Genomic DNA, 15,052 nt, shown 5'->3' with positions numbered 1-15,052 from the left:
CTCTGCTTCCTGGGCCTATAAAGAGTTTTGGATATAGGGGCCAGAGGAGGTAGTAGCTAACTCACTGGTGACTGATATCTGAATGGGGCTGGCTTACAGGCAACTGAAGTTGGGCCCTAATCCTTGGGGATGCTCAGGAAGGTGATTGAGCAGGAGGTGAACTGGGGACATTGACTAAGGGTAGAGGTGCCCAGTGGGGGCACCCTTCTATCCAAAGCACTGTGGTTGATGGTAATCTTATAAGCAGGTCACCATTGCCAAAAGGAGGCCTGTTGTGTCAGTGGGAGAAGTCCTGAGGCAACAGGAAGGGCTCAGGGTCTTGGAGGACCTGAGGAAGGGAAAGGCCATTTTTGCCAGAGCTCAGATGGTAGGAGTAGGGTGTGGGGAGGTGTGTTGGAACTGAGGCTATGAGATGGAGATCAGGCATGGCATCATCTTCAGGCGTGTTAAGGCTTTAGGGAATGATCCCTAACATCTTGGAAGCTAGTGATCCCATGGAGAGGGTAAGATCTGATTTCTCTGTTTCAAGGCTGACTTGACTTCAGAGAAACTGGAGGCAATGAGTTCATATGAGACCCTCACAATTGTCTAGGTGAGAGGTTAGTGATTTGGGGGTCTATAACAGGGTGGGCAGAAGAAAATAGTTCCTGGGGCATACAGGGGCAGAATCTCCTAGGACCTGGGAAGAAAGGATGGGCCCAAGAATTATGTCCAGACTCAGGGCAAATGGTACTGTGGTGCATAAGGTTCTGCAGAAGCCCAGCCTATGGCTAGGAAGTGTAGGGGGGAGTGGAGGGAGAACCACAGGGGCTGAGGGTTCCAGGCTCAGCAGGTAGGGAAACTCAGGCAAAATCCTCTTCCCCAAAACTAGGGGAATGGAAGCTGCTATGTCTCAGAACCTGTGTGGGGACCCAGGGCTGATTGCGGCATTCTGGATAGGGGGAATAAAAAAACAATTTCACTCAGCCATGTTCATAATTTTTTTAGTATTTTGTTTTTTTAATATGCCTACACATAAAATCTGATATTACTTTTTGCATTAATGTTACATAATCACTTTCCATACTGCTACATAGTCTTTATAACCATCACTCATAACATTGACTACTGTTGAATAGTTCTATTATGGTCCAATTTGGGGGTATTTAAGTCTATCTCTATTTAGCCAATATAATTGTTTCAAAAAATGTTGAAAAGGCTATGGGCTCCCTCACCCCTCTTCTTCTCCACCACACTCTGTATTTTTTGGTTATTAGAAACAGATTCCCAGGAGTTAGATAACTGGGAATCTTAGAATTTTTTGTAAAAATCTTGTTTTGTTGCCAAATTGCTTCCCCAAAGGGTTGTTCTAAACTGTAATTTCCCTAGCAATGTAGAAGAGAACCATTTTCATGCTATTTTTGCCAGAATTGGATAAAAAAAAAATTTTAAATGATACCTGAGAAGGTGAAAATAACACCTAGGTATATTTTAATTTGCCTTTTTCCCCTATTTGTAGTGAGCTTAAACACTTTCATTTCCTGTATCTATTTCCTCTTTTGTTACTCAGCTCCTTTACTCGTTTATCTACTGTATTTTATTTTTTTAAATATATGTTTTAGTTGTAAGTGGACACAATACCTTTATTTTATTTATATGTGGTGCTGAGGATCAAACCCAAGGCCTCACTCATACTAAGCGAGTATGCTACCACTGAGCCACAATCCCAGCCCCTATCTACTATATTTTAAATATGAGCGTTTGCCATATTTCAGCTATTTTTTTCACTTTAAAAAATTCCTCTTCATGCAAAATTATAATCTTTTATAGATACAGTTGTTGACAAGTTGTGGTTTTCAAAAAATTGCTTCCAAGCTAATACATGTTCTCTTTTCAGATATTAGATATTCAGTGGCCAGGCATTGTGGTGCATGCTTGTAATCCTAGCTACTCAGGAGGTTGAGGCTGGAGGATTGCAAATTCCAGGCCAGCCTGGGCAACTTAGAGCAACCCTGTCTCAAAACAAAACCATAAAAAATAAATAAATAAATAAATAAAAAAGTATTGGGGATATAGCTCAGTGAGAAAGTGTACCTAGGTTCAACTCCAGCATATTTTTGAATTGAAAGTTAGGCAACTGCTTATTTTCAAATTACTTATCTGTTACTTTAACAATATTTACTAAATTCTTTCACACTGTCAAATTATTATGTCTCTTACATCACTTATTAAAGTTACATTATGCCACATTATCTGTTATATCTCAGTAAGTTTCCCTTTAATTACAAGTCAAACCAGCCTAGTAGGTCTTATTAGTTGGTAGAGCTAGTTCCTCTTACTTCTGTTTTAGAATTTTCTTTGATATTCCTCCTCAACATTTGAAGCATTTTGTTAAGTTTCAGTGGAATTACCTTCTGGATTTTTACTTATTAAAAATCTCTGACTTCAAAAGCAATATATATTTATTAGAAAAAAAATCTATAATTCGACCACCCAAAGATGTTTTAAAATCACTTATATAATACTCAATTATGTGCCATACACTCTTTCAAATACTAACCAATTTAATTCCTTTTGTGTTTATAACAACTGTCTGGGGTGAGTAGAATAATTTCCCAGTTTTCCAGGTAAGGAATTGATATTATGCCTGTTCTACAATGAAGACACTTACCCAAGGTGCCAGAGCCAGAATTTGAATCAGGACAGTATGATTTTAGGTCCTGTGCTGAACAACAAACCCTGCCGATGCAGCCATTCCACCAGATACAATTATTATTCATATTTTAGTGTATTTACTTTGTCTTGTACAAAGTGAATTGTCCCTGTACCTACGGTGTAATCTTTTCACTTAACAGATCATGAACATTTCCTTGTATCATAAATCATTCATAATAACCATTTAGAATTTCTCATACGCGTGTAGAACAATGCACTTAACCAATTTCTCATTTTGGAATAGCTTGCTTCCATTTTCTTCTGTAATAACACTGCTGACATGTACCTTCTCTTTTCCTACACCCACATTTTATTATGAATTCTAGAGTTGGAATCTAATGTTATATATATGACATAGTTTAAAGTCTTTTGATTCACATCGCCAAATGGTCCCCAGTTTGCAGCAGAATATGCGGTCATCCGCAGTGTAAGGACACGCTCCATCTCATCCATATGAGGTCATTAGAAGACAAAACAACAAGAACATTATCAACTTGGGATCTACGGTACCTTTTAAATAGAATTGCATTAAAAAGCCCGTAATTCCACCATTCACCATCTACCGTGGAGACGCAGCCTATTTGCACGATCAGACATCTATATAAATCACTGCAGCACTGTCTGTAATACTGAAAAATGAAAATGAACCTAATGTTCCCTAACGGAAGAATGGCTAAACTCTGAGGCTTCCCCACTCCGGGAGCGCTCTGCGAGCCAGAGGGGCAGGTCAGGAGTGTGTTTGGTGCGGACGGTGGGAAAAGCAAGGTTCATAGCCTCTTCTCCATGGCAGGAGCAGCTGCTTCAGGATCAGCTTTTCCGACGTGCTCGGATTTGCGCCAGGTCGGGATTCTGGAGCCAGAGGTCGGTGTGTGCTGGGGTGCACAGATCGGGAATTAAGTTCGGGTCAGGCTCTGACTGGCCAACCGATGCTGGCGGGGACGACAACGGTCCTTGATGTCCACACTTGCCCTCCCCAAAGAGGCCGGACCCTTCGATGGCCGGGCTTTTGGGCACCTAGTCTGAGTTTCCGGGAGCGGCCCTTAGCAAGGCACCATCCGGAAGTGCCCGTGTTGTGGCGGAAGGAGGCGCTTTCTGGGAGCAGTCGGTTCCGAAGGAAGCGTGCCTGGCAAAGATGATTCAGGCGATTCTGGTTTTCAACAACCATGGGAAGCCGCGGCTGGTCCGCTTCTACCAGCGTTTCGTGAGTGCCGCGGGCTTCGCCACGCCCTTTCAGAATGTCCGCGCGCTTTTCCCTCCTCCTGGGGCCCCTCGCCTTCAGTGGGCACTGCCTGCTGATCCCCTTGGGATTCTGCACCGTGCATGACCCACACGCAACTTAGCCTCTTTCCCTGAACTGGGGTGGGTGTCAGGCCTTTGGTTTCAAGTCCCGTTGCCCCCACTCTTCTCTGATCATTTTATAGACCCCATATTTTCTGTGTTATTTTGTGACACTTTCCCTTGGGTCTCAGGGCACCTGGTATAAGCGACGGCGGGGAGTATATCTAATCGAGAACTTGAATGATTGAAGTCACTTTCTTTAATCTTTTTGGTTGTTGACTAGTTTCTCGAGGAAACAGACATTCAGCTTCTTAAGGTTTTTGTGTTCTAGGGGATCTGGAAAAGTTCTTGGAATTTTTTTTCCCTCCGGTGGTGGCTGGGTCTGCCTAGGGACTGCTACCCTTCACCCCGTAGGGTTAAAGAAAATCACTTTAATGGAAAAATGAAGAGGAATTTTTAAATGCTACCACGTGAAGGCTCAATAAGCATTCCCTTTGCATTTGAATTCTCCAAAAACCTTCCTCTGTAAAAAACAGAAACATCATTATCTGCTGCCCAGCATCCCCGACAGTTTGTTTCTTTGTGTTGTATGACAGGGAGACTTGTGAAACCCAAGCGGGAACAGTTAGAAAACGGATATTCAGGCCACGGGTTCCACCTTTTCTATTCTTGTGTCTATTGGCAAGTTAATAAACCTATTTCAGACTTATTTTCTCTTGTCAGATAGAAACGAAAAAATAATTTACTCTTTTTACAAGATTTTTAAAACTAGGTTGCATTTTATTGTGTCGATTACATTGAGGTTAAAAAAAATGAGCATTCAGTTTAATTAGTCAATTTGTAGTTGAGAGCAGCCCCTGTGTGTGTGTGTGTGTTACAGACAGACGTAAGTCACATAACAGTTTACCTATTTAAAGTGTACAAATGGCGTCCATTATTGTTAAGATTAAAACATTTTTTATCACCTTCCTGCCCCCAAAGCAACTCCTACCCGTTAACAATGATTCTCTATTTCTCCTTCAACTCCCCCAGTCCCAGGCAACCTTTTATCTACTCTTTGTTGCTCTAAATTTGCCCATTCTGGACATTGCATATAAATGGATCCATGACAATTTGTGATCTTTCGTGTCTCTTTCATTTAGTAAAATGTACTCAGAGTTCCATGTTGTAGCATGCATGTATCAATGTTTCATTCCTTTTTATTGTCATAATGTTCCGTTGTATGGATAATACTATATTTTGATTGGCCATCAGTTGTTTCTACTTTTTGCTCTTGTGAATAATGCTGCTATGAACCTTCATGAATAAGTTTTTGCGAGGACATACGTTTTCATTTCTATTGGCTATACACCCACAAGTAGAATTGCTGGATCATGTGGTAACTATTGTGTATTTTTTCAGAAACTACTAAATAGTTTTACAAGTGGCTGAACCATTTTACATTTCCATTAGCAGTGTATTAGGGTTCCAATTTCTCCACATTCTTACAAAAACCTGTTTGTCTTTTTAAAATTAAAGTCATTTTAGTGGGTAGAAGGTGATTTTCATTTCTTTTCCCTAATGACTAATGATGTTGAGCATCTTTTCTTGTGCTCATTGGCCATTTCTATGTTTTTGGAGATCATAGGATTTTTATAAGAACTCATGAGTTAATGAGTGAAGATACCTTGAAAACTGCAGAGTACTAAAAAGATAGGAAGGGTTGTTAAAATAACTAAGCATGGAGGCAATTGGTAGTTTGCCTTTTTTGTTGAACTAGGAATTAGTTGGCCTCATCGTTTCATACCACTTTCCTACTGCTGCCACTTCCCTCTAGAGTCAGATGAAAGACTTTAGTTCAAAAGATGTTTTTATCAGTTTCAAAAAGTGCTGATGCTTGGCATGTTTTGTATTTCTGAGCACAGAGTTAATCTTTTACGGCCTCCTGGCATCTGTGAACTTTGTGTGTTCTTTAGGTAGAAACCAGGAAAATAGTGTTTGACTTACTCTAATTTACAGTGACCAGCAAGTTTGGTTTAGCAAGTTTGTATTCATTCATTCATTCAGTAAATACTGAGCCATTCTATACCCAAACTGAGTCAAAGTAATTTCCCCACAATGACATTTTCCATTTTTTCTTTCTGTTTAATAACTTTTTAGAAATTGATTGTATTTTCTGACTCTTAGGACAGGTCCAATCTGAAGTTTTGTTTTTGTTTTTTGTTGTTGTTATTGTTTTTAAATTTTAAATAACTGCTTTGCTACTTACTCATAGTCCCCAAATCAGCATCATTGACATCACCTAGGAGCTTGTTAGAACCAGTCTTAGAACCTAACCCAAACCTCCTAAATCAGAATCTACATTTAAACAGTAGTCCTAGCTGATTGCTTGCACATTAGTAACTTTGAGAACTCAGGTCTAGAGCTTTTAATTACTTTCTGTCTTACTGACTGGCATCTCCCTCCTATTGCCCTTTTTTTTTTTTCCCAACCATACCAGTAATATTATGAAACACATGTAGAAGTGGAAATGAAATGTGAGTTATCAAGTGTGTGGTAACTGAATGGTAAGTGCAAAAAATTTATTTGTGGCTCTGTTTAGCTGTTCTAAATTCTCATCTGTACATAATACTTTGTTGGTAACATCATCTTTTCTTTTCTTTTTTTTTCCCTTAGCAGTACTGGGAATGGAACCCAGTAGCACTCTACCACTGAGCTACACCCCAAGCCCTTTTAAAATTTTTATCTTGAGACAGGGTCTTGCTAAATCCAGTCTGGCCTTGGACTTGTAATTCTCCTGTCAGCCTCCCAAGTGCCTGGGATTACAGGCATGCATTGCTGTACCCCACTGGTAACATAACATTTTTTGTGTAGTACCTGTATAACCAGTACAAAAGAGGGCAAATTAAGTTTCTTGAAACATGCACATGATTACATCTTGATCTTCGTGGAGTGTTAGAGCCATTGGGGTTTGTTATACTTGTCATAGATGTTTTCCAGAAGAAGACAAAATACTTTTGGATGAGGACTTCGGTTATTCTTTGACTTTGTATGAGGTTTTTATTTTTATTAATTTAGCTGTGCTGGGGATCAGACTTAAACCTCTTTATATTGCTAGGCAAGTATTTTACCACTGAGCTTTATCTGCAGTCCTGCCTGAGAGTTTAATTCTGCCTTCCTTGTTTAATATCAGTTAGTGACCAAGATACCAGGGTACATATACCCTGTCTTAATTCCTATTACAGATTCTGTTTTTCTGAGTCACTCTAGTAGTTTTTTCACTACTCATTGTTTTTATCTTTTTGGGAAACTAGTACTAAATGTCGTTCCCAGCTTCAAAGCACTTCTTTCCCTGGCCTTCCTCAATGATGGGATATAGTGTTTTAAACCTGTCTACTGATTTACCTTTGTTGTTATTGTTCCATAGCCAGAAGAAATTCAACAGCAGATTGTTCGAGAGACTTTCCATTTGGTCCTCAAGCGAGATGACAACATCTGTAACTTCTTGGAAGGTGGAAGGTAAACTGTCTGCTTCACTTTGCTCTCCATTATTACCACTTTTGGGTGGCCTTCATCATTATTGCTTCTTCTTTCATACTGTGGTGTTAGGTGTGTATTTGATGCAACTTGAACTGGTCTCAGCATGATTTGTTCAAGAGCCCAGCTCTCTTTGAGAAGCAGTTGCATTATTGTGCTTCATGTGTTATACATGTAGATGTTTGGTGCCTGGGAGGATAGGTAGGAAAAAAGGTGAGGTAAGGTGGCTTTAGTTATCTCTACCAAACTTGGTTGCCATTTACCTGGTCGAAATGGTCTGCTTCTAGCATTTAGCCTTCCCTTTTCTATTGGACTTTTTCTTGTTCCTTGGCATAGAGTTTCTCTGTGATGTGTTTAATTACGATACAGGTATTTAAATGTTTCTCATCTTCCACAGTTTGATTGGTGGCTCTGACTACAAACTGATTTACCGGCACTATGCTACCCTCTACTTTGTATTTTGTGTGGATTCATCAGAGAGTGAACTTGGGATCTTGGACCTCATTCAGGTAGGTATGTGTAGTAAGCTAATGATGCAGAGTTTTTTAGGAGATTGCAGGTGCTTTTGAAAAAACCAACCTGTAGTTCCTTTTGTCCTTCTCCTCATTGATAGTAGTAAAAGTTGCTGGATGTCCACCAGATGGTGCTATGGGAAAGCTCAGGAGCAACCCTCAAAGACAGCCTTTATTTAGATTTATTGGTTTCTACCCAGTCCTTATTCTGCCCTTGATCTTCATGTTTTAAATTTGCTTTCATCTATTAAATTAAATGACGCTTAACATTTATGCCTTTTTTTTTTGGTTTGGGGGGGAGCGGTTTAACCTAGAGATGCTTAACCACTGAGCCACTTCCCTAGGCTTTTATTTTTGTGAGGTAGAGTCTTGCTAAATTGCTGAGGCTGGCCTTGAACTTGAGATTTTCCTCCTCAACCTCCCAAGTTGCTGGGGTTATAGGTGTGCACCCCCATGCCTAGCTAAAATTTGTGCTTTTTATTTTCACCTAGTTATAGCTTAAAGCAAGGAAACTTGACACTTTAGTCTATGGAGTCTTGATATAAATAAAAATGATTTTTGTTGTGCTTTTTGAAAATTAGAAATTACTTGAAGATTGTTTTAATTACCTTTGTAGAAACCAAAATGTGGGGTAGGGGGTGTAGCCTTTGGTAATATGCATAGCATGTGCAAGATCCTGGGTTCCATCCCGAACACCAAAAAAGTAAAAAAGAGGGCAATGTAATTTTATAATTTAATGGATGTTTATTAAATATTTAGTGTGCATTGGATTTGGGATGATAAAATCAGTAAGATGTAAAAATAATAGAAATGAGGTTTGATCTTTGAAAAAATAGTAAAAATCAATAAATAGTTGACATATATGATATAAAGAATATAAAAATCAGAAGAATAAAACATTTTTAGGGGCTGATACACATAATTATATTATTACTCTATTTGAAATAGCTGTCACAAAAAAATAAATGCTTAAATGAGGTCAACACAAAGGTACCTGGAATAAGCCTATATTAGTATGAAATAAGAAATGTTTAAAAAAAAAGGAAAGAAAAAGAACACCTGTCTCCAGAGGTTTTTAAAATCTAGAACAACAACAGCAGTGACAAAGCCATACTGCTTAAAGTGTATTTTATGAAGGAAAATACTATTCAAATGTTGCACGTTGATATTGGTACAAAATTAGAAAAAAAAAAAAACCAAACAGACTTAAGCCAAATATTGAACCAAGGGATTGTGAGTCTTGGTTTCTCCCTTCCTCCATTAATACACTGTATGTCCTTCAACAAATCATTTAAGATTTTTGGCTATAGATGTTTTTGTTTGCATTTAGACCGTTCTGTGTATTTGAGATTTTCTGATTTACAGAGATACCAGATACTCTTTGTTTTTTGTTTTTTTTTTTTTGCCATGCTGGGGGTTTGAACCCAGGGCCTTGTGCTTGCCAGGCAAGCACTCTACCAACTGATCTATATCCCCAGCTCCCAGATACTCTTTACTTACCCTAAAATTCTTTCTCTGTCAGGAATATTGCACATTAGAAGAATTACAAATTGAGCATTCCAGTCCAAAACCTAAAATCTGATGTGTTTCACAGTCCAAAAGTTTTGAGCATCACAAATAGAAAATTCTATACTTGACTTCATATGATGAGTCATAGTAAAAAATGCAGGCCCACTGAAAATGTTATATAGTTACTTCAGTGATATGTTGATAGGTATATATGAAATGCAAATGAATTTTGTCTATACTTGGATCCCCAAGATGTCTCAATGTGTTTATGCAGACATTCTTTTTTTTTTTTTTAAAGAAATGGGAGTTACCTCACATGTCAATTGATTTTATATATTTTTTTTCTTTTTTTTTTTTTTTTAGTTGTCAATAGACCTTGATTTTTAAAAATTTTTATGTGGTGCTGAGAATCGACCCCAGTGTCTCACACATGCTAGGCAAGCACTCTACCACTGACCCACAATTCTAGCCCCAGACATTCTTAAATCTGAAAAAAATCCAAAATCTGAAGCATTTCTGGATCTGGGCATTTTAGATAATGAATACTCAACCTCTATCAATTGTCAAAATTATATTTATCCTTGCTGGGTGTGGTGGCACATGCTTGTAATCCCAATGGCTCAGAAGGCTGAGGCAGGAGGATTGTAAATTCAAAACCAGCCTCAGCCATTTAGTTAGGCCCTAAGCAACTTCTAGAGACCCTTTCTCAAAATAAAAAGGGCAGGGATGTGGCTCAGTGGTTGAGCATCCCTGAGTTCAATTTCTGATTACAAAAATAACAAAATTATATTTATCCTAAGAATGCAAGTCTTTCTTAATAAAGAAAAATTCTTATAGAGACTGTTACAGCAGTAAGAGAAGCTAATATACATGTGTCAGTAGATGCTGAGAAGTGATTATGCAGATTACATTCCTAAAACATATTCTAAAATTGGAATAAGAACGTTTTCGATAAAAAGTATACATGTATTTATTTGGCATAATTTAAAAAAAATTTTTTTGGTTGTTGATGGACCTTTATTTTATTCATTCATTAATATGTAGTGCTGGGAATCAAACCCAGTGCCTCACACATGCTAGGCAAGTGCTCTGCCACTGGGCCACAACAGTAGCCCTAAATTTTTTTTTTTTTTTTGAGGAAATAATATATATGCTTCAGAATTCTAAAGGTACATATAAGTATACAGTGAAAAATATCCTCCTTCCCCTCTCTCCCAGTAACCTATTTTACTTTTGTAGATGTAACCAGTTTTAGTTTTAAAATTTAAGAGCCAGAACCTGGAACATTTACTCCACTTATACAAAAACAAATGAATGATAAAAGAGATAGAAAGCTGGGCATGGTGGTTTGCATTGTAGCCCCAGCTACTTGGGAGGCTAAGTGGGAAGGATTCTGGAGTTTGAGACTGGCCTCGGCAACATAGGAAGACCCAGTCATACACACGCACACGCACACACACACACACACACACACACACACACACACAACTGAAAAAAAAGAAATCAACTAGAAAAAAAAAAAAAAAAACCCAGAAAAACATAACAAATTATATGAGCAAAATGACAGAATATGAGATAAATTTATCAAGATGGAATTTCCTGTTTCTATGAAAACGTAGAAAATTTGTAAAGAAATTTCATTACAATAGTATTTAAGCATAGGGTTTAGAAATTACCGTATAATATTTGATGTTGATTGCAACAGAATTGTAAAATCTTTTTTTTTTATATATATATTTTTTAGTTGTAGGTGGATATTGTACCTTTATTTTATTTTTACGTGGTGCTGAGGATTGAACCCAGGGCCTCATGTGTGCTAGGTGAGCGCTCTACACTGAGCCACAACCCCAGCCAGAATTGTAGAATCTTTTTTTTTTCCTTCTTTATATTTATTTATTTATTTTATTGTAAGCAAATGTACAACTTGTTTCTCTGATTGTACATGAAGTAGAGGTGTACCATTTGTATGTAAAATCTTAAAAGAAAAGCAAAGGAATGTTTGTTGGGAAGCTTTCGCCTGGTTTGGAAGAGTCAAGCAAAGATGACAGTAATCTCAGAGGTAGTAATCAATACATCAGATGGGAAATCAAGTAGTGTTCCATCAGATCTTAACCCAGTAAAGGGAAACCTTATTAGGGAAAATGAGTGACCAAGAAATGCAAAAGAATATTTTGAGGAAAAAAAGGACAGTAAAGGATAGGCTTTATTAGGCTTCAGAATACTTAAGAGTTGGAGATGAATTAATTACCCAGAAAATCCACATCAACTGGAAACAATTAAAACCATTATTAGAGTTTAATAAGGTTGCAGGATACAAGTTTAGCTTATAGAAATTATTACTTTTCTCTTAGAAGGAATAAATTAGAAAATGTAATATTAGAGCAGCTTATTCATGGTAGCAATAAGTTTTGATAAGGTAGAAATATAAAAAAATGTGTAAGATCTAAATGAAGAAGACTCAACTAAAAATATGAAAAAAGAACAAAGTTATAAATGAATATAAATACATTATTTTCCTGTTGAGAAAGTTTTAAAATACCAGTGTTTGCTAATTATATTTTAGTGAAAACCCAATCAGAATCCTAGTAAGATTGTGAGGTGTATATGTAGAAAAATAAAGATATACCTGTACAGTTTAAAGAATGCTAATACAATGAACATCCATGTACCTGTCAATGCAGAATATTACGAGTACCATGAAATCTCCTAGCTGAATCACTCCTCAGACTGTTTTATTTGTTATTGTTTGCTTGCTTGTTATGTAGTCTTGGTATTAAATCCAGGGGTGCTCTACCACTGAGCTATGCCTCCAGCCCTCTTGGTTTTTTATTTTGAGGCAGGGTCTTGCCAAGTTGCCCAAGCTGGCCTCAAACTTGCCATCTTCCTGACTTAGTCTTCTGAGTAGCTGAGATTACAGAAGCGTACTACTGTGCTTAGCTCTTCAGATTATTGAGTTGATCGTTCTTTTGCTTCTTTTTATGGTTCTGTGATGTAATGAATATGCCTAAGTGATATTTCGCTTGGTCTGGAAAAACCAAGTGTGAAGCACAAACTTAGCTGTATAGGAAAGAGCAATTGCCTTCATTAAGGTCATGGCTATATTCCATTTTGGCATCAGTGTCCTTTGATAGTTTGTAGAGCTTCTTTGGGAAAAAAGTCAGAGGGCAAGGTCATGTAAGTGAGCCCAGGAAAACTTACTGCATACTACAGGCTCTGGTATTTAGCAGAAACATGGGCTTCACATTTTCTGCTTCTGAGTTTGCCATGACTTACCTCTATGTTTTAAAAGTAGGTTAAAGCAGAACATTGTGGTAGGGATAAAATGAATGTTCTCTGCTGAACCAGTCAGCAGAACACCTAGGAAAATAGGCACTACATACTTTGTTTCCTTTTTTTTTTTTTTTTTTTTTTTTTTTTTGCAGAATTAGGGATGGAACCCCAGGACCTGGCACATACTAGGCAATCGCTCTACCACTGAGAACTTTTTAGCATGTTTTTTAAAAGATAACGTTGTTGTAAAAAATGTTGTTTTGAGACAGGGTCTTGCTAAGTTACCCAGGCTGACCTGTTTCTTTCGATCCTTCTGCTTCAGCCTCCCAAGTAGCTGGGATTACAAGCGTGGACCACCATGCCTGACTCTATGGAGTCCATTTTACTATTTCTTTAAATTAATACAAATTAAAACTTCTCTAATTCTTTATGCAAATTATTGTGCCTCTTCACACCTCCTCAGAATAGAATGCCAGGATAAAAGACAACTAATATTTCTAATGGTAATGCTTGTTGCTAGGTAGCTATTCAGAAAGACTTAATTTTTAATGCCTCCAACACTAAGTTTGTATTCCTTTCTAGCTCCAACACAGAAATATGTCATTTTAAATGTTCTGCTCAGAGATAGAGGTACCACACAAATAGTTGAGTTTTTATTAGTCATGCCTAGTTTTTCCATGTGTAGATTTACATTTTTCTTTTCATGTCAACCTTCTGTGATATAATTGAACCGCTCATCCACTGATGTCTAGATCCTGGTTTATAATACTGCATTTCATTATTCTAGGATGAACATTTATCACACTTCAATAACTCCAAAATCAGTGTGTGTATTACCATACATGACATCTTATGACTATAATTAACAGCAGTTTTTCTGTTAACACGTTAAAACAGTGGTTTGCCTTATAATCAATGAAAAAATAATTCTTTTAGCATTACAGTTTAACACTACTTGGCTGGATTTATAGCTCAGTGATAAGAATGTGCATGAGGCTCTCTGTTTGATTATAGCCACCCACAAAAAATGTACTTATTTAAAATGTTTTTCAAATTAATTTTTTTGAACTGTTACAGCCAATTTAAATAATCCATTTTTGTCTCCCCTGTTGAAGAAATTTTAATGTGTAATTTACTAAGTTTAGAGTGAAATTCAGACTCCATATCACAGCCTATGAAGCCTAATGTGGTCTGGCTCCTTTGTCATTCTGATCTCACCATATCATTCTGTTCATTCCTATACTGTAGCTTCATACTCGTCTTCAAAGTGAAGTACTTTTTTGCCTCAGGGTCTTCATACTCCTTCTGTCCAATGGAATGCTTTTGTCTAGGTTTTTTAATTGTCGTGCTAATGACTACTGCTTTTTTATCTCTCATGTCCAGTTCCAATGTTAATCCTTACGGAGAATTTCCTGGCACTCTGTCTGAAAATGTAACTCCCATCCCACAACATTCTGTTTACTTTTCAAAGACTTTTTTTTTTTTTTTTTATTGCTTGTTTTTGGTATCAGGGATTGAACCCAGAGGCTCTTAACCACTGAGCCATGTCCCTAACCCTTTTTATATTTTATTTTGAGACAGGATTCTGCTAAGGTGGTTAGGGCCTTCACTAAATTGTAGAGGCTGGCTTTGAACTTAAAATCCTCCTACTTCAGCCTCCTGAGCAGCTGGGATTTCACCATGCTTGGCTTCCTATCACAATAGGGACAAAATTCTAAACCATATATTTCCAGTTTAAAAAATACATAGTTATTAATCTGTTAAACACAAATCAGGTTTCTTTTGATATTCTGAGATGTGGAACCAGTTTACTTTTTGTCTATTCCTTTATCCAGTTTCTCCAATAATAATTATAAATTACTCAATTTCCCATTGTTTTGCTACTCCTAATTTAAAAAAATTTCTGTATAAATTTAAGCCTGTTCTGGAATTTCAAGCGTATTTTTTAATACCTTTATATTACTTATTTATATGTGGTACCGAGGATCAAATCCAGTGCCTCACACGTGCTAGGCAAGCACTTTACCACTGAGGTACAACCCCAGCCCTCAAACATTATTTTGTTTTTTAACTTTTATTTTTTAATTTTGCAGTGCTGAGACTCAAACCTAGAACCTTGGTGCATGCTGGGCAAGTGCTCTACTGCTGAGCCACAGCCCAGTATGCTTTCCAAATTGACAAATATTGCGACATTGCCTCCTAAAAAAGTATTTGCCTGTGATATTCTTACTAATGGATTGTAATGTGCTTGTTTCCCCATAACCTCACTGACT

At 37.5% G+C, this 15,052-nt stretch overlaps 1 protein-coding gene and 1 long non-coding RNA gene across 5 annotated transcripts in view; one reads left to right on the top strand and one right to left on the bottom strand.

The window, feature by feature from the left end:
- Window positions 1-1,567: 1,567 nt before the first annotated feature.
- On the bottom strand, window positions 1,568-6,518 carry LOC306652908. Its single transcript, XR_013761575.1, has 2 exons — window positions 6,468-6,518; window positions 1,568-3,909 (listed from the first exon to the last, which is right to left on the bottom strand). It is a non-coding gene; the product is annotated as an uncharacterized lncRNA (long non-coding RNA).
- AP3S2 (adaptor related protein complex 3 subunit sigma 2) overlaps window positions 2,375-15,052 on the top strand; it is a 52,598-nt gene continuing 39,920 nt past the window's right edge. For 3 of the 4 annotated variants that reach the window (XM_079125543.1, XM_079125544.1, XM_079125541.1), the window contains exons 1-3: window positions 2,375-3,895; window positions 7,379-7,470; window positions 7,886-7,997. In XM_079125543.1, coding sequence (XP_078981669.1) covers window positions 3,827-3,895; window positions 7,379-7,470; window positions 7,886-7,997 — 273 coding nt within the window. In that variant the 5' untranslated portion in view covers window positions 2,375-3,826. The other variant, XM_079125542.1, reaches the window with a different exon arrangement.

Source organism: Sciurus vulgaris, assembly GCF_902686455.1.
Source record: "Sciurus vulgaris genome assembly, chromosome: 2".
NCBI lineage: Eukaryota > Metazoa > Chordata > Mammalia > Rodentia > Sciuridae > Sciurus > Sciurus vulgaris.
Note: the sequence above shows the minus strand (reverse complement) of the source record. Positions and strands in the feature narration are given on the sequence as shown.